This window comes from Geospiza fortis, unplaced genomic scaffold (assembly GCF_000277835.1).
Source record: "Geospiza fortis unplaced genomic scaffold, GeoFor_1.0 scaffold162, whole genome shotgun sequence".
In the NCBI taxonomy this organism is placed as follows: Eukaryota; Metazoa; Chordata; class Aves; order Passeriformes; family Thraupidae; genus Geospiza; species Geospiza fortis.
In genome coordinates this window covers 2,306,602-2,331,408 of record NW_005054316.1, presented here as the reverse complement: position 1 = coordinate 2,331,408, position 24,807 = coordinate 2,306,602, and the positions used below count along the sequence as shown (strand labels likewise).

At 38.5% G+C, this 24,807-nt stretch overlaps 1 protein-coding gene across 1 annotated transcript in view; it reads left to right on the top strand.

Moving 5' to 3' along the window:
* Positions 1–24,807, top strand: part of UTRN (utrophin) — a 341,542-nt gene that overhangs the window by 80,339 nt on the left and 236,396 nt on the right. The window contains 15 exon segments of the mRNA XM_014306655.2: positions 1–31; positions 631–834; positions 1,825–2,006; positions 2,604–2,754; positions 4,166–4,285; positions 5,007–5,108; positions 7,991–8,098; positions 8,679–8,858; positions 10,142–10,308; positions 12,619–12,742; positions 14,515–14,602; positions 16,962–17,197; positions 17,446–17,626; positions 20,249–20,394; positions 22,804–23,016. The exon segment at positions 1–31 is cut by the window's left edge and continues 12 nt beyond it. Of these exon segments, the coding sequence (XP_014162130.2) occupies positions 1–31; positions 631–834; positions 1,825–2,006; positions 2,604–2,754; positions 4,166–4,285; positions 5,007–5,108; positions 7,991–8,098; positions 8,679–8,858; positions 10,142–10,308; positions 12,619–12,742; positions 14,515–14,602; positions 16,962–17,197; positions 17,446–17,626; positions 20,249–20,394; positions 22,804–23,016 (2,233 nt within the window).

Below are 24,807 nucleotides of genomic sequence, written 5' to 3'. Positions count from 1 at the left end.
ATGTGAGGAAAGAGAATTCAGTGTGCAGCAGGTGTGTTTGTCATCAAATCCAGCCTTTCTTTTTTGGAGTTGTAATTTTAGCTGATCTTCATGTTTGTCAGTTTCACTGGATTATGCTTTCTGTCCTGGGCAACACAACTGGGAAAATACAAAAAATCATAACTTCTTTTTCATTAACTTCAGTCTTTCTGCCTTCCTTTTTCTTTTCTGAAGCATGTACAAAATCTTGTGCATTGAGATATAAAGTTCCATTTGTATTATGCTGCCTTTTGTTTTTGTTTTTTTTGCTTCTCTGTTTCATGTGTCTTGATCAGCTGAAGAGAGTGGTCCACAGTCTATAACTGACTTTTCTATGGAACTTGTGGTGGTTAGTGGTAGTGAGGTTTTGGTTGGTTTTGAGATTCACTGTTCAGAGACCAAGATTAAAGTTGTATGTTCTATTCAGGTTCTTTACTAATGAACTTGCATTTTAATCTAGTGACTTTGGCATTTCTCATTAAAATTTATCTAACAATTTTTTTAACATTTTATGAAAGCTTGAAAGAGATCTTAGTTGTTCTGTTTTTGATACCGTTTGGGAGGGCATCTTCTGTGCACTTCTAAGACATCTCTTTCCTCTTGGCTGCCTAGACTGTGGTACTTGAAGAAGACCAGGACAGTTCTAGAGCAGAGACTCCCAGTACAGTGACAGAAGTGGATATGGACTTGGATAGCTACCAAGTTGCCCTGGAAGAAGTTCTTACATGGTTGCTGTCAGCTGAGGATGCATTTCGGGAACAGGAGGAAATATCTGGTGATGTTGAGGAAGTCAAAGAACAATTTTCCACCCATGAAGTAAGCTTCTCTTATAAATTCTTTTGTTGTGGTTTGGCTTAGTTTTTTTGTGTGTGTAAATAAGCTGCAGAACTTCCATTTCCTAGCCTTTATTCAAGGTGAAATTCTTCTTTTTAGAACCATGATTGAAGCATGCTTTGAAACCTAAATGTAATGTTTTTAAATCAGCCTTTGGTGACTGGTTTACAGGTGTGCATAATATAAAGGCAGTCTGATCTCAGTCTGAGTTGTACTTCCCTGCTGCCAATTAAAAAAAAACCTGGTCAGCCTTGTGCCACTAGCTGTTAAATAAGGGTAATGCTGAAATTGACAATTACGTCAATTTATTCAGCGGTCCTCCTGTGATGGTTAGGATAGTTTGTTTCAGAAACGTGTGTTGATGCTTCCAAATGATCCTTTTTTACAAATTTTGGTTTGACTTTGTTCTAAATCTGAAAAAACATTCTAATGTTGCTAGAAGGTTATTGCCATGTTAGATATTTTAGTTTTCTCCCATGCCAGCTTACTGTATAAAAATGAATATAGAGTTTGAATGCTGATCAAGAGGAGGAATTTTTTTCCTTGTGCTACACTTCTAAAGCAATGAAGCAAAGGAAGAGGTGTTCTGGATTTACACTAAATATATGTTGCTAACTCATAGGGTTCTAATTGCTTTCCTACAATACATTTCAGATGTTGTTTTATGTTCTGTTGGCCATAGATAAATTCCTGTTTCATATTTTTGGTGGTTTTGCTTGAAGGCTCTCTTCTCCCCAACAGAGCTTTCATTGAGGTGGTCAGCTTTTTTTTCCTCTGTTTTACTGGATCTGGAATTTTTGTAGTGCATGGAAAATCTTGTGTCAAGGAAAGGAACAGGTCTGCCATCATCATGCATTTGATGGTGCCAGCTCCTTCTAGAGCACTGATTCAAACATTATAGTTTTTAGAATATTTAAGAAGTTATAAACTCTGATAGGACCTCACAGTGATGTTTGCTTGTACCATTTCCAGGGTTTTATGATGGAACTGACTGCGCACCAGAGCAGTGTGGGCAATGTTCTGCAGGCTGGAAACCAACTGGTGGCCCAGGGAAATCTGTCACCTGAAGAAGAGTTTGAGATCCAGGAGCAAATGCTGCTGCTGAACTCCCGTTGGGAGGAACTCAGGGTGGAAAGTATGGACAGGCAGTCTCGGTGAGTTCATGGCATGTAACTTCTTCTAGAGGTTCAGGACTGACCTCTGGTGCTTGCTGTGTTTTGGAGAATTTGGTTTGCTTTTTTTAGAATTAACATTTCAGTTTGTGACACAAAATCCTTCTTCATACTTTAAAGTGAAACAAAAGAAGTGTGTATAACTGACTTTTTTTTTGTCATTATGTAAAGTATTCTGTGAATTGTTATGTAGATGTGCCAGACTAACTGTATGGTATTTAAATGCAGTGGTTGCATGAACTACTGAAACAGCATTAGAAACACATTTAAGTTTGTCAATAAAGTGTATAGTGGATGTGGATATCTATGGGTATTTACATAATTAAAAAGCTTTCAGAAGAATTTTTTCCCTACATATGGGTTACCAAGGTAAGAGCTGCATATAAATTGCGTAGTTAAGGAACATTTTTTATTAAGAAACAAGAATACTTATTTGTGTTCCTCAGCTAAATGGTGAAAATTTTATTTGGTGATAGGTAACAGTTTTATGTATGGCCTTGCTTCTTTCCTATATGAGCTAGAATTTAGTTCCTTTCCTTGGGAAAGCTGTGTCTGAAGTAACTCTGCTTCCCCCTGCAGCCTGCATGACATGCTGATGGAGCTCCAGAAGCAGCAGCTGGAGCAGCTGTCTGACTGGCTGACGGTCACAGAGGAGCGCATTCAGAAGATGGAATCTCAGCTCCTAGCAGAAGATTTGGACTCACTTCAAAAACAGCTGGAAGAACATAAGGTAAACCTTTTGCTGTTGTGTAATATGTATAGGAGAAGTGTTTGGAAGATGTGTATGTTGGTGGATTCCTTGGCTGTGAAAATTGATTGTCAAGAGTCATATATGACTGTATTTGGTGCTTGGAAAAGGATGATGGTGGTCTAGAAAGGAATTAGAAGCTTTAACGTAACACCTGAGCACTGCTGTCTAGTAGGAGCTATTTGCTTCATGCAGGAAATTTTTTAGGGAAAATTGTTACCCTTACTTTGTGGAGAGACTAGGGCCTCTCCTGGTAAACTGTTGATGTGAGGAACAGTATGTAAGGTACTGTGGGCAGACTTGCCCTTAATTACTGGCAGGCATTACTAAAGCCTGCTTGAGACCTGCACATTAAACTAATGTGGGAGTCAAAATCATCAGGGCCTTCCAAGTCACCAGTTCCAGTCCCTGCTTTTGCAGGGATCACTAATCCTAAGGCAGTGCTTAGACTCTGGTTCTCATTATGTGTGCAATATTTTGGAAGTGTGTTTTCTCGAGTTTTTGGGTGTAAATCCCACCTTTCTACCCTGCAATGTTTTTGTGAAGGAGAAAGATGTCCTTTTGATATTTGTTGTGGTGCAGCTTTAGTTTTCATGCTCAGTGCTGAGGTTTGACCTTCTCCCCAGCATGGGACATACCTCACAGAACAAGAACACTGGAGTATTTTTAGTCTGTGTAGTTTCCTGTCCTTTGTTTTCAAAGTCTGTAGAGTTTGAGGCATGTGTTTCATAGAGTAGCTTAGGATATGCTGGTATAAAAAGTGATATTGACAGTACTGTAAGGATGTGTTGATCTTGCAGAGATATTTTGTAGTAGGCTTTAAGCATTGAATCTGTTCTTTTAGAAGTTGTATGAATATTTAAATCTACAGATTGCTTTAAACTAATCTGAGCTGCCTGTTTTTTGCAGTTTTCAACTATTATTTTAGGAACATCATGGTCAGTTATTGCACTGTTGATACTTTTGACATTATATTGTCAACTCTTGAAAAATGAGTGTTTTTATTAATTTCTGTTTGGCATGCCCTATGTTACTTGCTTATTAGCAATAGCAGCCCTGTGTAGAAGCACTTAACCTCTCCTATGTATAACATCAAACATATGGAAAGTCAGTGCAGTTGTCATGTGATTCTCCTAGTCAAGTATGGGGCATCCAACTGAAAGCACTCCATCTTTTACAGTATTTTAACAGAATGGGTTTGGGTTCATTTCTAGCAGCCTTTTGCTTACAGTTTTTAAACCGTGCAGTGATTGCCAGTGGTAAAATCTGTGCTTAGCTGTCGAATCTGAAATACCAAAGTTCTGCTGCCACAGCATCTGTGATAGTCACTGTGGCCAAAATAGCAAATTAGCAAATGCATGCAAAGTTGGTAACCTCTGAATTGTTCTTGTAGAGCCTGCAGAGTGACCTAGAGGCAGAACAGGTGAAGGTCAACTCCCTAACACACATGGTGGTCATTGTTGATGAAAGCAGTGGAGAAAGTGCAACAGCTATTCTGGAGGAACAATTGCAGGTAAAATCTTAGAGCCCTCATTTTTTTAACTCTATGATTAGGTGCTTGAAAAATTCATATGTAATTGTTAATCAACATTTTTGTGTTTAAAGAAAATTTATCTAGAAAGTAATTTAAAATAACATTTCCTTTAGGAAATCAGCTTAAGCGAAAACCTGCTAAAGTGCTTTGGTGACTTTCAAGCTCTATTACTGATTAGTCAAGCTGTTTGCATTCCCAATGACTTGGGTAATTTGGTAGTATATGCTTTCAGCAGTTTCATTAAATGGGAAGATTCATAGTACAACTCTTATTTCATGTAAGTTGTTTTCCTAAGAAAGTTAAAATCTCATAGCAGAAATACTTGGAAGACATGAACACAATTTATCTAGGGAATATCATATGAAGTGTTTTCCTGTCACTTAGGACTATAACCTGAAGTACAGTGAGTACTTGAGACAGAATTTTTCCAAACAAAATTAGTGCTACTTTGTTCATTCCTTTTTATGTCAATCAAATAGCTCAAAGACTTGAGCAAAATCAGAGTTTAGGCCATATGTAAATGTTTTTGAAAGTGTTAATCTCCGGCTCTGTGCAATACAACAATATCAATAATGGACAGGGAAGTAGATATAATGTAGAAAGAAGTTACTGTGAAGCAGAAATCACACTTTTGAATATCTGTTTTTGGAGTTTCTTTGTGAGGTTTGTGGTAATTTCTGAGTGTTTTGTGCTTTTGTAGAGGCTTGGTGAGCGGTGGACAGCAGTATGTCGTTGGACTGAGGATCGGCGGGTCAAGCTGCAAGAAATTCAGCTTTTATGGCAGGAACTGCTGGAAGAACAGGTGAATAGCTGTTCAGCTTTTCAGAGTGACTGGTTGATTGAGGAAGAGAAAAAACAAACTGAAAAAGAATCAAAGCTCTGACTAGGATTGATTTCTTTTCATGGAAAAGAAACCTTGAAAGCCTAGAATTTGTTATTGTTTGGGTTCCCTGTGTTCTTTGAGGACAGGAGTAGCTCTGAAGTAGAAGAGAAGTATTTTTCCAAAGTTTAAGAATAGAATTTTATAGTTTATATGCTCGTTGTAAAGTAATTTCCAAGGTATCTTGTAAAATGGTCAAGAAGTGGGAATATCAGTAATACTTAGAAAATTCATTGCCATTTTCCATTTCCTCGGGTGGCTTTGTAATTACAGAAATCTTCCTAATTAATGTATATGTACTTCCAGCATGAACACATGTACACAATTGTGCAATACTAAAGTGTTTTCTTGCTTTGATATAATGTATTTTACATAAAAAATACTGCTCAAACACAAGTAACTGATGGCATTAAAAATATGGTAACACAGCTACATATGCTGTTTGTATGCCTAGAACTAGAGCTTGTTTCATTTCTCAGATGAAAATATTTTTTGTTTTTTTCTTTGAAGGTTTTACTGAAATTGTTTTTTTCTTAAACGTGATATTTATCGCTGTAAGCTATTGTTTAAACAAGGCAGTATTCAGAGATTGTTAGACATTTGAAAGAAGTAGAACAGTGCAGGTATAGCTCCTGGTATCAGCTGCAGCCTGGTTTCTTTGACAAGGATGTTTTGTCTGCATTCTTTGGGGCTCCTTGTGTGTTTCTCCCTTACCTCTCCCATATCTGTTTGTAGTATATTGATACACTGAATTTGTAGCTCATGTGACCTTGTTGTCAATATGGACCCAAGGTTAAGATTCTGGTTTGTCCCATGCCGAGTATCTGTTTATATATGTTTCTTTAAAATAATGCTTTGTCATCTGTGTATGTGTATCCAGAAAATTGTGTGTTAATGTTTTCTGGGAACTCTTAGACATGGTAACTCGGAATTGAGAAATAAGGATTCCCCCAAAATCCTTGCTGTATATGAGTTATGGACTTCAAGTGCTCTTAGTTTTGATGACTCTGTCATCATGTCAGCATCCTTTCCCACCCTTACATTTGTTTGGGGACCACTCTTTGACTATTACAAAACTGTTGGAAGTGCCATATTGTGTTGGAGTTGAACATTTGAACTCAGCTTATTTTAATTTGTGTGTAGCTATGTTGCTCTATAAAAGTGAAGCAATCAGTGTGCTTAATGTAGAATGTCAGATAGCAAATAAAGAGGAAATAGAAGTTTGTTTTAGCTGGTTTAGATGAGCCTTTTTGTACTCATTGTTCACCTGAACAATTTGTTTATTACTAGTGGGTTTGAATTACAAATCCACAATAATGATCAAGTGACTTACAAAAATTACAGTCTGAAACTATTTAACAATTGAATACAAACACTTTCATAACACTCTAAAAGTAACTAAACACTCTGTTACAAGCATTTTCTATTTTGTCCAACCACACGGAGAGATGAGCAACAGTGATGCATCAGCCTTTTTGTGGCTGCCTAGGAAGCTCTTGTACACTACATTTTCAAGTCAACACAATCCTTACCACTCAGGAAACAAATTCCTCCATCAGTGCAAACGACTTCTTAGCACTGTGGTAATTATGTTTCTCCTTTCTAGGGAGAGTTATCTTTGACTGCTGATTTAGCAGAAATTAGTTGAACGCATGAAGGGTTTTTGAGCTCCTCTTATGCATAAAATATGTTGGCTGGGATGCCAGCATGATTTTTCCAGAGAGTATGTGGTGTTATAATTTTTTTTATCACAGCCTTATGACATTTCAACCACCATCATATTTTCTGTCTGTAGATTTTGCATATTGGTTTATGTTGGAAATGTAAACTGCAGCCTGTGGCCCAAAGTTGCTATAGTAAGTTCTGGGACTGTGCCAAAAATATGCATCTAGGATGGGGAACCTGGTGGCTGTTGTAAAGTGTGTTGTTCAAAGAATAAAAAGGTCTGTCTTGCTTTGTGATTTATTTTTAAACAGAGAGGAACAGCAGTGCACCAATGGCTGGGCAGCTGAAATTGATAGAGAGATGGGCATTCTAGTCCATGGAGATTGCTGTCCAGCAGCAGCATTATGTGGGAACATAATATAGAGTACATAAAATCCTTCCTGGTACCTGATGCCAGTTATTGCTGGTGTTACTACAGGAGTGCTGCTGTGTGACTGAAGAGAAGTGAGACCCAAGACAGGTCTTGTAGCAAAAGAAAAGGAAAAAATTAAAGGTCCCTGAGTTAGATCTGTTTAGAGCAGACCGCTCCAGCTTCCAGTAGTTACTGAAATAGGATTTGCTGAAGCTGTGTTGCAATTGAAAGTAGGTACCATAAACAGGGAGGTCACTAATTAGTATCTGAGTCTTTGATCAACTGTCTGGACTAAAAAGAATATGAATTACCAGTGGTGTCACTTCTGTGAGAAAATGTTTGTAATAGCATGTGAGTCACAGAGGAAGAAGGGTGGAAAACAAAAGAACACACGCATGCCATTTTGATATATTCTATTATGATTTATAAATCCTATGTTAGCTTTATGGTGGATATCTGTTTGCTATATAAATAACTTGGGGGGAGATGTGCTCTGATATATTGAGAAATGGTTTTGTTGAAATTGTTTCACTGGAAGTATTACTTGCTTCCCTAATCTGATATTTTTGTCCACTTTTGTGTACTATTTTTGTTAAAGTCAATTGAAATTCCAGTATATAAAGACTGCAGAACTATGCTTTAAATTCAAAGATTTTAAAGAAGCAATTGTCAATAGCTGTTTGACAATCTTGGTATTTTCTTGTGTTATTTTTCTTATGATCTGCAGTGCTTATTGAAAGCTTGGTTAACAGAGAAAGAAGAGGCTTTGAGTAAGGTCCAGACGAGCAACTTTAAAGATCAAACAGACCTGAGTGTGAATGTTCGAAAACTAGCCGTGAGTATTGATATCCTGCCCTATCCCATGAAATCTCATAGCCCTGATGAGCAGCAAATTACTAGTTTGACCCTGGTAGGAGCTGTGAATACATGATACAGAAGCCAGGCCAACATTCTCTCCTTGCCAGATTTTTGCACTTGAATTTAAAACATATGTACTGTTTACTCAATGGCTGTTCTTTGTTGGTGTGCCAAACTCTGTGACAGCTATCCCAGATTTTTGAGAGGGTTTGGATGTTATTGCAGGCTGCCAGTCAGCTGTGCTTTCCAAGGTATAGGTTTGTGGTGTGGATTTTTCTTTATTTCATTGGAGCAGCCTGTACCTGAGCTAATAATTTGTAACTGTTACTGAAGAGATACTGCTGGTTCCTCTAGGAGATGTTTCAAGGATGTGCTCTTTAAAAAGAGTGTCTGTTAGTGCTTTTTTTTACACAACAGGACTGTTCATCTGGCTCAGGTAGTACATCTTTCACCCTGTCACCACCCTTTCAAACCCCTTTGCCTTTTAGCCATGGAATTAAAGCTTAGGGGAAGTAGAATAGTTGATGTTCTATTTTAATCTTTTCTTTTAACTACAGATTTTAAAAGAAGACTTGGGTATGAAACGACAAACACTAGACCAGCTGAATGAACTAGGTCAGGATGTGGCCCAAATCCTTGGGAATGGCAAAGCATCCAGTAAAATTGATCAGGATCAAGAAGAGCTAACTCAGAGGTGGGACAGTTTGGTTCAGAAGCTAGAGGATTACTCTAACCAGGTATTTACAAGTCTTTATTACTTTTTAGCTTTTTGTATGACTGCATGTATGCAAACTTCACTGTGTCAGCAAAATTGTCCAGGCATCAGGCTAGAGAGGTAGGTGAGTGCTTTTTCATGTGGGGCTGATAAAGCTGCCTGCATTTTTGGTCTCCAAAAGCCCAAGTTGTTAACCTGACAAGTACTATTACTCCTTTCTCACACAGATTAAGCTTCATTTTTCTGATGAGTAAAGCAGGCTTGCCATGTATTATCAGTCAATGCAAATGCCTTTAAACATTGTAAGAGTGCTGGGACTGGATTTAAATCTGATACTAAAAGAAAACAAAGGCAGAACCCAAACCCCAGAATAGATAAATAAATGGGAGTCATACAAGTATTTATGCTCTGTGAGTATGATTTCTCATCTGTTGAAAACAGAGTAGTTGTTTGTTTGACATGTAATGATGATAGCCAAGATGGATTGTTCAATGTTTATTTTAGTGTTTTGAGTGCTTGGTAATGTTTTTATTTAGACAGAACTCCTGCTGGCTTCTGTGAGGGTTTTATTTGACAGCTTTATAACTCATATGTGCTTTTTCTGGTGATATTAATATGTTGTTGTGGTAAAAAACCATGGCACCAATTCATGATCCATTTAATATATAGTGAATGAGTTGCGCAGTCTGGGTAGGGGCTCACTGCAGCCATGTGGCTTTAATTTGTTCTTGTGTTTGAGTCAAAGCACTAGAGAATGCCAATTCCTGTCTCTATCCTTTTACTCCCCTTAAATATCAAGCACATACTTGGAACTAACAGGTTGAGTCTCCAGGGACTTACCTTATAACCTGATAAAGGGTATGGGAGGTTTCTATTGACTTGAGTGAGCTTTTAGGTCAAATTCACTGTGTATCAGCTCTTCATGAGATCTAGGCTTTGTTTTATAGAGCAAGAGTACAAAATGTAGAATTGCTAGTAATAAACTCCAAGTACCTTTGTTCTTTCTGTGAAAAAATGATGAAAGAAAATACATATAATGCTCCTTTTGTTGATTTTAGTTCACTTGGACTGGCACGATTCTAGTTGAACTGAGAATTTTGATGCTTTGTTCCCATCTGTAAAATGAGAATAATGATCTTTTTCTCTGGAGTGTAAATATGATAAAAGTGCTTCATGACAGCTCAATGTGGTCATTTGTGGGAGTGAATGAACAGGCTTTTATGACTGAATAAAAGAAAATAAGAAAAAGCAACTCAGCTTGTGTAAAAATGACACATAATCCTTACCCTAAATTATTTTGTATAGGTAACTCAAGCTGTAGGAAGTGTAGGAATGTCACAGGTTTCACAGAAGACTGCTGCAGAAACACCACTGAAGGAACAGGCAGTGGCTAAACAGTCCAGACAGGAATTGCCCCCACCACCACTCCCAAAGAAAAGGCAAATTCCAGGGGACAGTGAAGCAAAGAAAAAGTAAGTACATGTCACTGCAATTTTCCCTTGCTCATTGGATACTACAGAGACTGTCTTGACTGTTGATCCTTCTTTTATGCAAGTGAGCAGTCCTGAAGTTGCAGTTGTGAGGTTGGGCTTGGGGGCTTGACTAGGTTATCTCCAGTCATCCCTTCCAAACCTAACAGTTCTGTGATTCTTTGAATGGGAATGGAATGTTATGTACAGACTTGTTTTCGGAGCAGCAGAAAACCTGTAGCTTCCATTAATTTCAAAGGAAAACAGGGATGTTTTGTTTCTCATAGAAGCAGGTCTCCAGTCCTTTGTACCTCAGCTCCTTTGCTGAAAAGACAGATTTATATTTAATTTATGCAAAACATCTTCTCATCTTTGCTCAAGAGGTGATGTGAAAGTGTCAAGCATTTTGATTGATTTATTATTTATTTATAATTTTCATAAAACATATGGGAAAAATGGGAGAAACTGCACAAAAAAAGATGCCCAGAAACATTTTCCATCTCTCTCATATTTAGTAATAAGAATAATATTACACTGTCTCCTTTGACAAGTATTTCTGGAGCGGCTGGCGCTTATTTGCATATATAGACTCATAGAATCATTTGGGCTGGAAAGGGCCTGAAAGATCATGTCATTCCAACCTCCCTGCTATGGACAGGGACACCTTCCACTAATGCAGGTTGTTTGGAGCCTTATCTAGTCTGGTCTGGTAGGCTTCCAGGGATGGAGCATGCAGAGCTTCTCTGGGCAGCCTGTTTGAGTATCCTACCACCCTCATACTGAAGAATTTCTTTCTAATATGTGATCTAAATATACTCTCTTTCACTTTAAAAGTTACTCTTTGTCCTATCAATACACTTCCCATTGAGTCCCTCTCCATTTTTCTTGTAGTCCCCCCTTTAGGTACTGGAAGGCTGCTATCAAGTTTTCCTGGAACCTTCTCTCCTCTTAAGCCAAACAGGGTTTAATAACTTGTGTTGAATTCTCATTATTAAATAGCATACCTAAACTAAAGGAATTGTTTAAATATAAATTAGGAAATTAAATGCTGTGTGCTCAACATTTTGCTTTTTGTGCTTGGCTGAGGAAATGAGTATTTTCTTGAAGAATCACTGGTTTAAATCTTTGTCAGATCATTCAGAGATGCAATAGAGGCTGCATCAATACTAGGGAGTCACTGTGTGTTTGCACAATGAAGAAGAGTCTTTTAATTATTTTTTTTCTGGAGGAGGAATGGAAGTTTGAAGGGGTAAGGAACCTGCCCCAACCCTCTTGAAGACTCTGGTCAGACCTTTTGAGCTCTGGTGGGGGTGGTGTGTGCATCTGGATGTGCCAGGGCAGTAAAGTAGTCAGCAGCCATCTGTCCTTTCTGTGTCTCCTGAGTTGTAGAAACCATTATAGGTTTTGAAAGTAAAAATTATTTATCTGTTGTCTGTTTTCCTAGAGTTGAAACTGTATTAAAGCCAGGCGTAGTAAATATAGGTCATAAAGTTTCTGATGCTTTTGTGTGTTTCCATTTACTTCTTTTGAAACCAACAAATGACCAGTAAGTGGAATTTTACCAGTTTTCCCATGGGAACTTTGATTGACAATTGCATTTATTGGGGTTATTTATGCTGTTATTCCATGTTAGGATTTGTTAAGTAATGTAATTGTAATTCAGCCTGACTTGTGGTCTGTACAGTGTATCTGTCCATCTCTCAAGTTCTATACAGTACTGATTAATCTGAGTTGATTGGGTCTTTTTTTGGTGGTGTTAGGTTGTAGCTTAGAGGCCATAGGGGTAAGAAAGTTGTTAGTATAGATGTGTGTGCACTGTAGACAAAACCAGTAAGATATAAGTTAATCTTTTGTCAGCTAAGTGTGCAAAAATGTTTGTCAGCTGTCACTGCCACTGTTAGCTTTTCCTTCAGACAAAATAGCGTTGCAGACTTTTGAAACTTAGAACTGCAATTCTTATTTGTTTTATTCCTGAGGTCTAGTTATTACTTTCAAAATACTTGGCATTGAGAGATCTGTTTTGTAACATATTAAAAGATACGATTATAATTTGTGTGATGCTATATGTAAAGTAAATTGCACCATGATTCTCAATTTGTTCCTGAAAGCTGATACTGTGGGTATTATTTTTATTATGGTAGGCTTTTAAAACTCTATCTCTACTTCCCGTGAGTAGTAATATGAGGAGCATGAATTTTGTGTAAAGCCTTGCTGGTTTGTGATTAAATAATGTGCTGAACTTTAAGACTTTTGATTTTTAAGACAGAGTGACTGAAACCAAAAAACAAACCACTGTCTGACCTTTTAAACTAGGTTTGATGCTGAAAGTACTGAGTTCTTGAACTGGATTTCAAAATCAAAATCTGCCATTCAGGCCGCAGACATCAAAGAATATAAGAAGATGAGAGAGACTTCAAGCATGAAAGAAAAATTGAAGGTAAAATGGGGAGATAGAGCATGTTTCAGTGAATACTCTACTTTGTATCTAAGCTGGCTGTCAGCTGGAGGTGTGAGCTGATCCGCATGCTTTGAGGGGATTAAGTCCCTCAGTTAAATAGGTTCAGAACTGAGCATACATAGAAATCTCTGACCAGCTGGACACATTTTTTTGCTGGTGTTGTTGCATAATCCACAGGAAATTTTAAAAACAGAAATTACTGATGTCTCCCTTGGAGGTCTGAAAAATGTCTGTCTTCAGGATTATTATCTTTTACACTAAGTATCATATTTTGGTTTAATGTTTCACAGTTGGAAATGGCCTTGATTGATGCCACTTATATAATTTTGGTAGAGATAGGCCAGTGGGGGGCTCAGAGACCCCTTGAATCATGCTGTGACACTCCTCAAATACTGTATTACCCACGGTCCAAAGTGGTTTGTTGTTAAAATGCTTGGACATGTTGTTTGCTCTATTAATTTTGGAGAAAACCTGATTGTTACAGCTTGTGTACAGTATTGCTGACCTGCAAGACAGACTATATAATTTTATAGAATCTTGTGGGAATTATACCATTAGCTCCCACAAGAGCTAATGGTGAAATAACCATTTTATTTTCTATTTCTTGTCAGGAATGTATTCTTGCCTTTTTCTGGTTCTTGAGCATTCTTTGTTAATGAAGACTTACTGGAGCTTTAACAGGATCTGAATCTGCTTTTGAAATAAAAAACAATACCTAAAAATCTCTATAAAGAGGCTCCTCCATAGTGCTCTTGTGGAAAATGGTGCCAGTAGGAATGTTTGAAATGGCAGTACTGTTGGAAATAAAAACCAAAACAACTATCCCAATATTTTATTTATAGATCTTTAAGAATGTTTATAGCTCTTTAAAAAAGAGGTCCTGAGATGAACACCAGGTTCCCATGAACAGTACTGTTTTTAAATGATTGGACAGTGGATAGGACAGAGTTTGTTCTTCCCAGCTGTGCAAATAAGCGCGTGCTTCTGAATGTACTGTAGGAAGCCTAAACCAGAGTAATGACCTTTAACATGAGGTTCAAAAAGATTTTGGTTTGGAGATACTGTGTTGTCATCACAGAGGATATTGAAGTTGTGGTTTTGTGGCCAAGGAGCTCATCTTGTCTCTGTGGATGTATTCTACCAATTGACTCACAAAGGAATATTCACCAATATGTATAACTTGTGGGAGGAGCTCTTTCCTTTAAAAATCTTGGTAGTCATGGAGAATGTCCCTCTCCAAATCTTTGTGAGAGTAAAGCACTAGAGCTTATGAGAATGGATTACTGTGTGCTATAGTTCTTGCTGTTTGGGCTTCTAGGGAACAGGTCTGTTGGTCCCTTCGACTGGAAATCACAGTAGAAACTGTAGAAATGAAGGGGCTGTTAAGAAGAAGGTCTTTTCTCTGCTGGTTCACATTAGAGAATTACAGCTGAGTTTTTGATACAAGTGACTTGTTTTAACTGTTGTCCCAATATCTTTTTTCATACTGTGGGATCATCAAGCCATTAAACAGTATTTTATTCCTGGTGCTGTAGTACTAATCTCTTGCATGCCTGCTACTTGTGAGAGGTGACTCCTTTTGCATTTGTTTTCTGCACAAGCAGAACTAACATGCAGCTCAGAAGGTGGTGTACCCAAGACAATGATGTGTTTTGGGTAGTAGTGGGAAAATAGATATTACTGGGTGAAAGAGGGAAGTTAAGGAAAATAACCCTTGCTGCCACTATATTCTTTTGGGATTCACTTTGAAGGTGATTGAAAAGGAAAGAGCTGAAAAAAGCCAGATGTTAGATGAGCTGAAACGAAGTGGACACATTCTTTTGGATCAAATGGGAAAGGGTAAGCAACTTGGCGGTTTTTCTCCTTTGTGATTTAATCAGTTGAGTTACTGGGGAATAATACTGGAATACTTATCTCCTTCCTTCTCCCTCCATTTTCTTTCCTTCATTGGTCATTTTACTGTTACTAGTTAGTTATGTGATTTTTTAGTTAAAGCTTTTAGAAAGCAATATTATTTTTCATTTATGTGCATGTGTTCATTTGCAGTCTTTTAAGGGGTATTTAAAGAAATTATTTCTCTTTCAGTAACAATGCTAGTTACATACTTTCAAGGAAGTGATTTGATTTTATGTAAAAGTTTTAAAATAACTGCTATAGAGAGGTGAAACTTTTTAAGCCAAATTTAAACTTGATACATATGTGTCTCTTTTTTTCCTATTTTTATCTATTTTTGTAAAAACTGTCTGTTTTTAATGATGCAGTCAGAATCTATGGCTCAAAGGCAAGAGAGAAGTCTGTATGATTGGGAAAATGGTTGATTATCAATTAAAACCCTTATCCATGGGATCTTATAATTGACATCCATGAAAGTTGAATCTTTAAGCCTTGCCAAAATCTTGTTTCATATTGAAAAAAATCCAAGAGTGGAATGAGATCTCTATCACAGATGTTCATATCATCTAGAGACAATCTTTTAGATCTGCTGTGCACTTGACTTCTGGTGAAGTTGTCATCACTGGTAGCATTCAGACAGGAGAGAGGATGGTATCAACTGTCCTGCATGATGACCAGCATCCCTTTTGGAAAATTATGAATTCCATTGGATTTCTCAGCAATCACTTTTTTTTTGCATTGGACTGCAAAAATTTTTTTTGCAGTCCAATGCTTTGCTTGTGTGCCCCAATTTACTAAGCATGTCCAGTCCTCCCCTCCTTGCCTACTGTAGCTGAAGCTTTTTACAGTGGGTGCCTGGAAAAAGGGGGGTGTCGGTCTCCCTGCAAGCCCCCAGCCCTCAGATCGAGCTTATCTCTGAGCAAGGCAGTCCTTATCTGGATAACTCAGTCCCTCTGGGAGACAGAGTGCCCGAATACCCACGCCACTCGAAGCCATGGCTACCTTTGGCAAGCTAAGTGATTTTCAGCTCTTTAGTGATGATCAGTTCTCTCAGGATTTCAGCTCGTGCTTGCTAAAAGCACTGTAGGGCTAGGGGTAGAAGCAGACAGCGAGAGAGGAAAAGGAGGGTCCTGGCGTTCCACAGCGATGGTTTATTGAGGGGTCTGTGAAGGGTTCCAACGACTGCTCTTCTTCTACCAAATGGGCTAAACCAGCCCCTTTTTATAGGGTATAGGGGGATTCAAACTTGTCAATAGTAAGGGTTAGGGGAAAAGGGGCCTATGGGGTTACAGAGATAAGCTATGGGTTGAGAGGCAGAAGTCAGGAGCTTATTTTGCTGTCTCATCATGACTCAGCAGTTCCTACTGTTAAGTCTCAGTGCTCCACGCAGCCCTGACCAGCTCCACGGAGTCTGCTACAGGTGCCATTGCCCTGAAGTTAATGGCTGAAAGCCACTGATTTGACCTGGAGTTTGGTTTATAAAAATTTTTAGATGTTGCTTGTTTTCAAACCTGAACAGAAATTAATGCTCCCTTCCTCTTTCTTCTACAAACCCTTTGAGCTGTGACATGATAGGTCATGGTATGAAACCAGCATGTGTTAACCATAACAAGAAATGCATAGTTGAAAAGCTGCTTTGTATCAGCAAAGAGTAAGGTCAACAATTTGCTTTCTAATTGTTTGTCATCTTAAAGGTTGAGGTCTCTAGAAAATAACCAATCTATAGCCCCTGGTTTTGTTAGAGTCTGATAGTATGTTCTGTCCAGCTCAGGCTCGCAGCCTTTTTCCAGACCTAGGCCCAGCTAGTCCTGTGTGGAATAACACACAGCACTGGCACATTTGTGCCTACATCCATTTCTATCCTGAGGCAGGTACAGACTGTGGCAGAAGGGCAGTGACTGGTCTTTGTCTGCATGCTTCTCCCCTGTGGCTGTGGCCGCGGTGGTGTTGATGTGCCAAGCCTATGACCAACGTGTGAGCACAGGGTCATCAAGTGCTCTTGTGAAAGCTGGCTGGCTGCCCTGATCAGAGCTTTGGGCTCTACTTGTAGTAGAGTGGTTCAACAAAAAAATCCCTCTCTATGTCTTTCCTCAAAATTAGAGTATTTCACTCTACATTTTACTAGCAATATAAAGCTGAAATGCTGCTAGTAATAAGTATAGATTTATAGATATTTGATTTGGGATCAAAGTGTTTTGTATATTAAAGTGGGAGTGCACTTATATTTGAAGAAAGAAAAGGTTAAATGCCTGTTAATGAAAATGTGTTGCAGTTAATATAACAGTAATTTGTATAATCTTTGTAGAAGGACTTCCTACAGTGGATATAAAATCTGTGATGGAGAAAATTTTTTCGGGGTGGAAAGATGTGGTTCAAAATCTAGAAGAAGTGACTAGAAAGATAAAGTACCAGGAAGATATAAATGCTTATTTAAAGGAAATGAATGAGCTTGAGAAGACTTTAACTGAGAAGGATGACTGGCTTAAAAAAGCCTCTTCTTCAGCATCCCAGTCCTCAGCAGTCCTGAAAGACTTATGTCAGGTAAGTCTGGCCAAACTTGCTGATTTTGAATGGAAGCTGTCAGAAGCACAGGATGCCCCAGTAGAGCTTGGCCTAGTTTCTAAGGCTATGCAGGGCACCTGACTTGACTGGAGGATTTTAGAATCTGTCACAGAAGTACTTTAGTGTTGTCACCCTAGTAATGTGAATGAGCTGTGCTGTGGTAGTGTACTAAAATCTTTATGTTTACAGGGTAAGTGTGAATTTTGGTCTTGGTTTTTCTTTTACAGCAGGAGTTAACTCATCTTGTAAGCCTGAGTCCACAGCTGGAACATCTGAAAGCCACCTGCAAGACACTCACCTCTCAGCCCATGCCTCCAAATTTCATTCAGGAGAACTTGAGTGGTTTTCTTGATCACTTCAAATTGACTTGTCAGAAACTAGAGGAACGTCACCAACAGCTGAAAAAAGGTAAATTAAAATAAGTATGTATATTAGCATAAAGCCTCCTGCTTACTTGTGTTTTGATTTTTTTTTGTTTGTTTGTTTTGAGCTGACTGAAAACTCATTGAATTCTGGTAGAGTTTTTCTAGTGTTTGTGCTAGGCTTTGTGCCAAACTGACAAAATTATTTTATTCACCTGGAAGGATGTGGCCTCCTCTGTGCACAATTCAAGAATCTATCATTCCATGGTGTTTAAAACGATTATGCAAAGATGCAACGTTCCTGAAACCTCATTTAACTACTTAGCAAGACATATTTAAGGTGGATACTATAGCTCAGAAATCTGTCTCTCTCTGGTTCTTACAGAAATAAATGTTCTGTAATGAAATTCTAGAAATGAAAAGTAGAATATTATGAGAACCTTGTAAAATGAAAGTGTGCATGTGAAATTTATTCTTTTTCATAGCTTTGAGCGCATTAGTCATACATAATTCCTTTTGGAAATTTCATCTTTGAAGTGATTTTGAATTTGGCTTGCTTTTCAGGCAGTTTCTACTTGGGTTGTTGTTGCATTTTAAATTTCATTATGAGCATTCAAACCAGTCATGCTGGTTTTTAAAGAATTTTAAATGTAGTGCATGAAATATGTAGTTCTGGTAATACTTTACAGCTGAATAGCAACAGCACAGACTTGTAAGAGATTTTTTCCTTAGTTTTTGTTTTGGAGTAATTTGAGAAGTGTTCTATTAACAGCTTCAAATGGAAGAGCATTAACACTATTCTGTATGTAGTAAAAATAGGCTCAATTACTAAATTGTTGGGCCGTCTATACAATGTGTTGCACCAGGCCTGCATGCTTCAATTATATCCATGCAAAAAACTGTATGAATGAAGTATCTGTCAGCCATGTTCAAATTGCAAGGGGATGTTTTCATTCTTACTGTGACTAGTTATTATTTTATGGCTGTTTTGAGTTCATGTACCGGTGAGTAATTTTATTGGTATTTTGTATTTTGGTAACTATATATCATGTGACAAAAATACTTTTTTTTTGTGTCATGCATCACTTGAGGTATTATTGATCTACTTGAACCATTTAGTGCTTGGTAGAAACACTGTATATATTCTAACACATTAATTTTGTGTTTGTGTGTCTTTTGAATGAGACAACCTGCTGAGAAGGTATATTGCTGACGAACAGAGGGAAATGTCACTTCAGGGTTTTAGCTGTTTATTTACAGCATAGTTGAGCTGCTGCAAGGTAAAAACTTCCAGAGCTATGTTACTGGTGGAAACAACTGGTGGTGTGACTTAGGCATTTGTGAACTTGGCAGGCTTTGACTGACAGAAGGCCAGCTCCTCTTATGGTTCTTCTTTGAGCCTCTGGAAATTCCCCCATGGAGAGCTACTCAGTCCCAACTCTATGGGCATTTTTTAGATGGGAATTGACTCAGTATTTTTGTCACTGGGAAACTACTTTAACTATTTTCTTCTCCTTCAGGATTTTCTGTCATTTAGTGACAGTGCACCTATATGCTTCTTATTAATTTTTACCCCCCTTTTTAAATTGAGCTGGCCTTTTGAGAAAAGAGAGCTGGATAACTCTGATTCTCTCAAAAATGTTGACTCATTTTTATAAAAGGTCAGACAGTTCTGACAGTAAGCTATTGAAAAGCTACCTGGTGAGTCAGAACAAGACTTAGATTATTTTCACATGGGGCAGTAACAAAATTGCTTAGGAATCCAGGGCCAGAGAATGTGCATACCACAGTACAGGACTTACAGGCCAAATCGTGTTTGCTGCAGTTATTCCAATTGGCTGTTTTCATTCTGAAATGCCAGTGAGGTGCTGCCTCCTGCCTGGGATTCCACACAGGGCTGGATTGAACAAATTTTGAGATGTGGTTGAAGATGGCAAGCAGATACTCTATCCAAACTTTAATTCCCTTTTAACTCTTCCTACATGATGTCTCTGTTCTGGCAACAGGCTGAAAGCTGCTATTTTTATATATTTGTGTGGGTAAATATATTAGAAAAACATAAAAAGGCAAGCAAAACACAAGCCCACAATAATATGTTTTTTATATATACACACTTTTATAAATACTAGCTTATATAATTTCTGTATATAGTGTGTATATTTAATTTAATATGTAATATATGTCTATTATATTTGCTATACTATGTTTTTTATATATAGTAGATATCAGTGTGTGTGTATTTGTAGATAAATAGTAGATATGTCTAAATCTTAAAAATGCAAAATACTAAATTTGGGTGGTTTATATATTTTAAATACTATAGATTATTCTTGGTATGATGACATATAATTTAAATACTACCAATTCTACCACCCCACCCACCCAAACAGATTTAGGTGCTTAAGTGTATAAAAATAATTTCTGAAAATGGGATTGAGTTTGTAAAAAATTTTGAAGGTCGTAATTGCATATTTATTATTATATTCTATATAACATAATATATTCTTGTGTGGTATATATGTAATATTTTTAGAGGAAAAACAGTCCTATCTGTTGAAAAGCTTTTTAGCTCTTGGAAAGTTGATTATGTTCACATCTCCTATGATTTGGGTTCAAGTGCACTTCCTTACTTTGTATTTTGTTCTCTTCCTCCTTGACATGGTCCCAGAGACAGAAAGGCAGCCGAGCCGGGAGTACGTGGAGTCCCTGCAGCAGATGAAGGACGTGCTGAGCGAGCTGGAGGGCAAGCAGCACTGCATTGCCAGTGGCCTCAGCGAGCCCAGCAAGGTGGAGAGCGCCCTGCAGCAGGCCAAGGTAACTCTCCACTTTGCACTGACTAAGGATGTTACCCCACTGCTGTCACCCTCTGTTCTCCTGCCTTGCCTTCAGTGGGGTACCTGACACTGCTCAGAGTCAGGGATGTGGGTGTGGAACCCACTTTTGGAGGTGGCTTGCTGAGTTATCAGGCTGCTGAGGGACATGTCCAGGCGAGGGCTGGGTATCTCTGAGCCTGCAAGACTTCACAGCTTCTCGTGCTGCCTGTGACAGGAGATGGGGCTGAGAGCTGGGACTGCTCAGCCAGGGGAAAAGGACCTCAGAGGGCACTCTCTGGTGTGCATGATCCCCTGTGCCCAGCAGTTGCAAAAGAAATGTTAGGGCTCCAAGAGCATCCTCCTTCTAGAGGCTGGGTTGGATCGGGTTGGTGACCTGATCCAAGGTCTGCTCCTCTGTTGCTGAGTGCAGTTGTAAGGAAAACGAGGAGCTGGGAGCTGCGCATGCCTGAGCCACAGCACAGTCATGCCTGTGCCTGACCTGATTCTGTCCTTGGGAGGCCATGTCCCTCCCTGGGACAGGGTGACCTCCTCTGACTGTGCCTTTTCCCTTCTGAAGGGACTGTGGTGTGCAGGCTTTCCATCTTCCCCTCCAAACACTGGGTAAATATATTCACCCAGGTATGAGGGATCTGCCTGCTTAAACTGTCTGAGGGTCAGCTGGTCAACAAACCCATCCTGCTCAGGTGCTTGGAGAGAGTAACTACTTTTCTGACCTCCATACTGCCTATCAAATGAAAGCCGTGCTTATAAAGTAGACAAAAATTTATAGATGACAGCTGCTTTGCAAATACCACGTACTGAGACAGGGATGTAGCTCTCTCCAGGGAGAGATTTCTGCATCTCCAGTATTTTCGCCCCCTTTTTTTTTGTTTGTTTGAAAAAAAACTTTTCCCTGCCTGCTCTACCACCTTCCACATTCAAAAGCATGTGTTTTCCACTTTGTGGTGGCCTAATAAGGCTGCAGGTGACTCTGGAGGAGCTCTGGAGCTCTGGTTGCTGGGTGCAGACAGCTTGTTATATCCTTCTCTATTTAGCAGAGCGATGATTTTTGGAAGTCCAATAAATAGAGTTGTTAGTGCTTTGTGGGTTTTTTTTAACTAGGAGATTAAAACAAGCTTTGATTCTTTGGTTTTCTCTTCTGTATTGTTTAAACATGGAGGAGATTTTCTGATCCATATGCTACATGAATTGCAAAGGCATTTAGCCTTTGGAGGCTTGTCTTTTCCTGCCTCTGCCCCATTTTCTTCAGAGACTAATTACCCTGAAAGGACATACTATGCTAGTGTAGGTGCTTTAGCATTTGAGTGTGACAGGAGAGGAGAATGAACTGTATATGAGGAGCTGCTTGTGGACCATGGGTTTGTTCAGCTCTCTCTGCACTGTTACAGGTACTGATACGTGCTTCATCTGTGGTCTCCCGCACAGAAAGCTCTTGTTTTCTAAAACATACATTCCTCTTCCCAGTCTCATTGCTACCTCTCTACCCATCTTAGAGGAATTGTTACATTTTCCAGAAAAAGAAACCATGATAAATGTAAAGTAGATTTGAGAACATGAATATTTTAAAAAGTCTTCCTCAGTAAAAATACAGCAAAATATGCATGCACATATCCTGCTTGTACCCATATTAAATGGGTATACTAGAAAATTAAATCCATTAAATTAATAATCATTTCATGTGTTCATTGTGAATTTCTCTAAAGCAAATTTGAAGCACAGTATCAAAACGATGAGTTCAATGCAGTGGCAGCATTTTTCATGTTTTGGCTTATACCTTCAGCTGTTATTTTTCATATTAGTAAATTATCTCTTTCAAATCAAGTGCCTCTTTATATCAGCAATGTCATAGTGAATGTACTCAGAATGTATCTTCCCTGTATCCCATCTGGGAAAGTAGTTTTCAAAACTTGAGTATCCAGAGCTTTTTTTTGCAACTAAGACGTTATATTTCACTTTACAAAACTTGGAAGAATGCACTTAGCCAGTTTGCATGTGCTTTTAAAAAGCAAACTTGTAGGGGTATGACCATACTGAGGTCCTGGTCTGTCTGCATTGCAGTTTGCTCTGAGAGTGCAGGGGCAGAGCTGTTGCTTTGTTGACTTGAGTGCCAGTATGGCACGGCACATGAGAGGCGTAGATGCCTGCGCATGTTGAGCTGTGTGGCCAAACTTTGCTACCACTGCTGCTGCCTCAGTACAGCAGCTGAAGGCTTTGCTGTTTAAAAGGTTGTTTGGACATGTCTGCTGCAATGACTGCTGTAACTGGAGTATCACTCTTCATTGAGTCTGCCCAAGTATCAATGAAACTTTTGATGTACTTGGATTTGTATGTAAGTGTGTACCTATTGTATGGCTAATACTGGAAGGAGGCTTTTTTCCTTTTGTTATAGACAGTTTGTGAGACACTGGAAGCCCAGAAGCCCCGGGTAGATAAACTTGCTGAAGAAACAAAGGCTTTGGAGAAGCATGCATCTTCGGATATAAAAAACACCTACATGCAAGAGTTGAAGGATGTGCAGGGACGCTGGGACAAGTTAAAGGTCAAGATTTCCAAAGATGTTAAACTACTGGAGGAAATTATGCCCAAGTTGAGAATGTTTGAGGTAAAATGGAAGGATTTTTTTTTTTTGGCTTGCATAACTCAGTTGCTTTATAGACCTTTCTTTCTCTGTGTTCCTGCAGGAGTCCAGATGAAACTGATTGAGAAGTGGAATTTTGATGATCCACTAGTCTGGCAGAGGCTGAAAGCATATATAGTATATTTGTAGCAGCATAGAAGTGGAATTCTAATGTGCCCAGGATATTATTTTGTCTTCTAACAGAAATACTTTTCACTTAAAATTAGTGTCCCTCTCTTTTTATAAGCAAAGGTTTTGCTAAGGTCAAGGGCATGCCCGCTGTGCTGTTAATCCCAGTAGGGGCTGATGATCTTCAATGTGATTGGTGTCAGATGCCCACTAGTCTTCAAGTGTAATTCTATGCCTGCTACAGAAAACTTGCTCCTTCAAGTAAGGTTTTGGTGAACAGTCATGAAGAATTAGTACAAGGAAATTGGAAAAGTGAGTAAGGAAAATGCTTGGGTGTAATGACTTTTCCAGTTCCAACCATGGCCTCTGAAGTGACAGGAAGGACAGTTAAAAAATTAAGGTTACGTAGCCCTCCTACCTATTTTATAAATATATACACGAGCCTATGAAATTCTGCAAGACAGAAAATCCCGCTGTTCTGAGAACAGAATTATGTCCTGAGCAAGATGCTACAAACTTTCCTGTTACCTTAAAAGGAAGTACAAAAGCCAAAAAAGAAATTATAGCAGAAGAAACAATGGAAGCAATTATTATATAGTTGCTTTATTATTATTAAACCATTATTATAATTATTAAGTAACTGAAAATGAAAGAAATACATACTGGTGCTATCTGTTAAAATATGGGCCTTACATTTTGTTGTCTTATGAACTGTATTTTTGAGTACACAATTCCTGTGTTTTCTAAATGTTTTGTAAAGCTGTCAGTGGAAGAACAATTGTGTCATATTCCCTGATTTTTCCTTTGGTACTTATCTGTAGGGAGATTTTTGTAGTCTAATACTGTACAAATAAATGATAGTCTGGAACAAGTTGAATAAAAATGCTATGGACAGCACTGGGCACACCAGGATATAACTTGTACTGCAGGAAAGATTGGTATGGCACCCTCAGTGTATGGTCCTGGTGCAGACACCGAACCAGAGACACAAGATTAGTTTGGAGAATGGCTGGGCAGGATCTCCTTGGCTAAAATGGAGTTGAAGCACCTGGCTATTAAAGGGGAAAAAAGTTTACGTGGGGGAGAAAAAAAAAGTTTATGTCAGTGCTTGGAGGACATGTGGTTTATGTTCAACTCCATGCAAGTATTAGTTTATTCTTAATGGTTTTTTTCCCCTAAATCACCTTTAAAAAGGATATTTCCCAAAACAACACTCCTCACATTTAGGTTTTTAAAAAGAAACAATGTAAATATTTTCATTTTAACAGTGAGCAGACAGGTGAACCATGACTAAGATGCCCTTGTTATTCTGATGAGCATGTCAGTGGCAGATTTGCCTGTGAGTCCTGCTGCTTAGGTGGTTCTTCTGTTATTTGTGGTGTGATAGAGGCTCCCCCAAGCTGACAATGCATGCATTAGTGACATGAACTGGGAGTAATGTTTTACTGGTAGACTGTAATATTCATGCCATGGGAGGGGTAGACCAGGCTCATTTTATCAGTTTTGCATCTTGTTTTTCCTGGAAGAAATTTTCTTTGTCTTGTATTCTGTTATCATACCTCTAGTAATGTATGGCTTGCTGTGTTGTCTTTGATTATGCATCACTTTCAGATCTTTTAAATCTGCTGCATGGCTGTACATCATGTG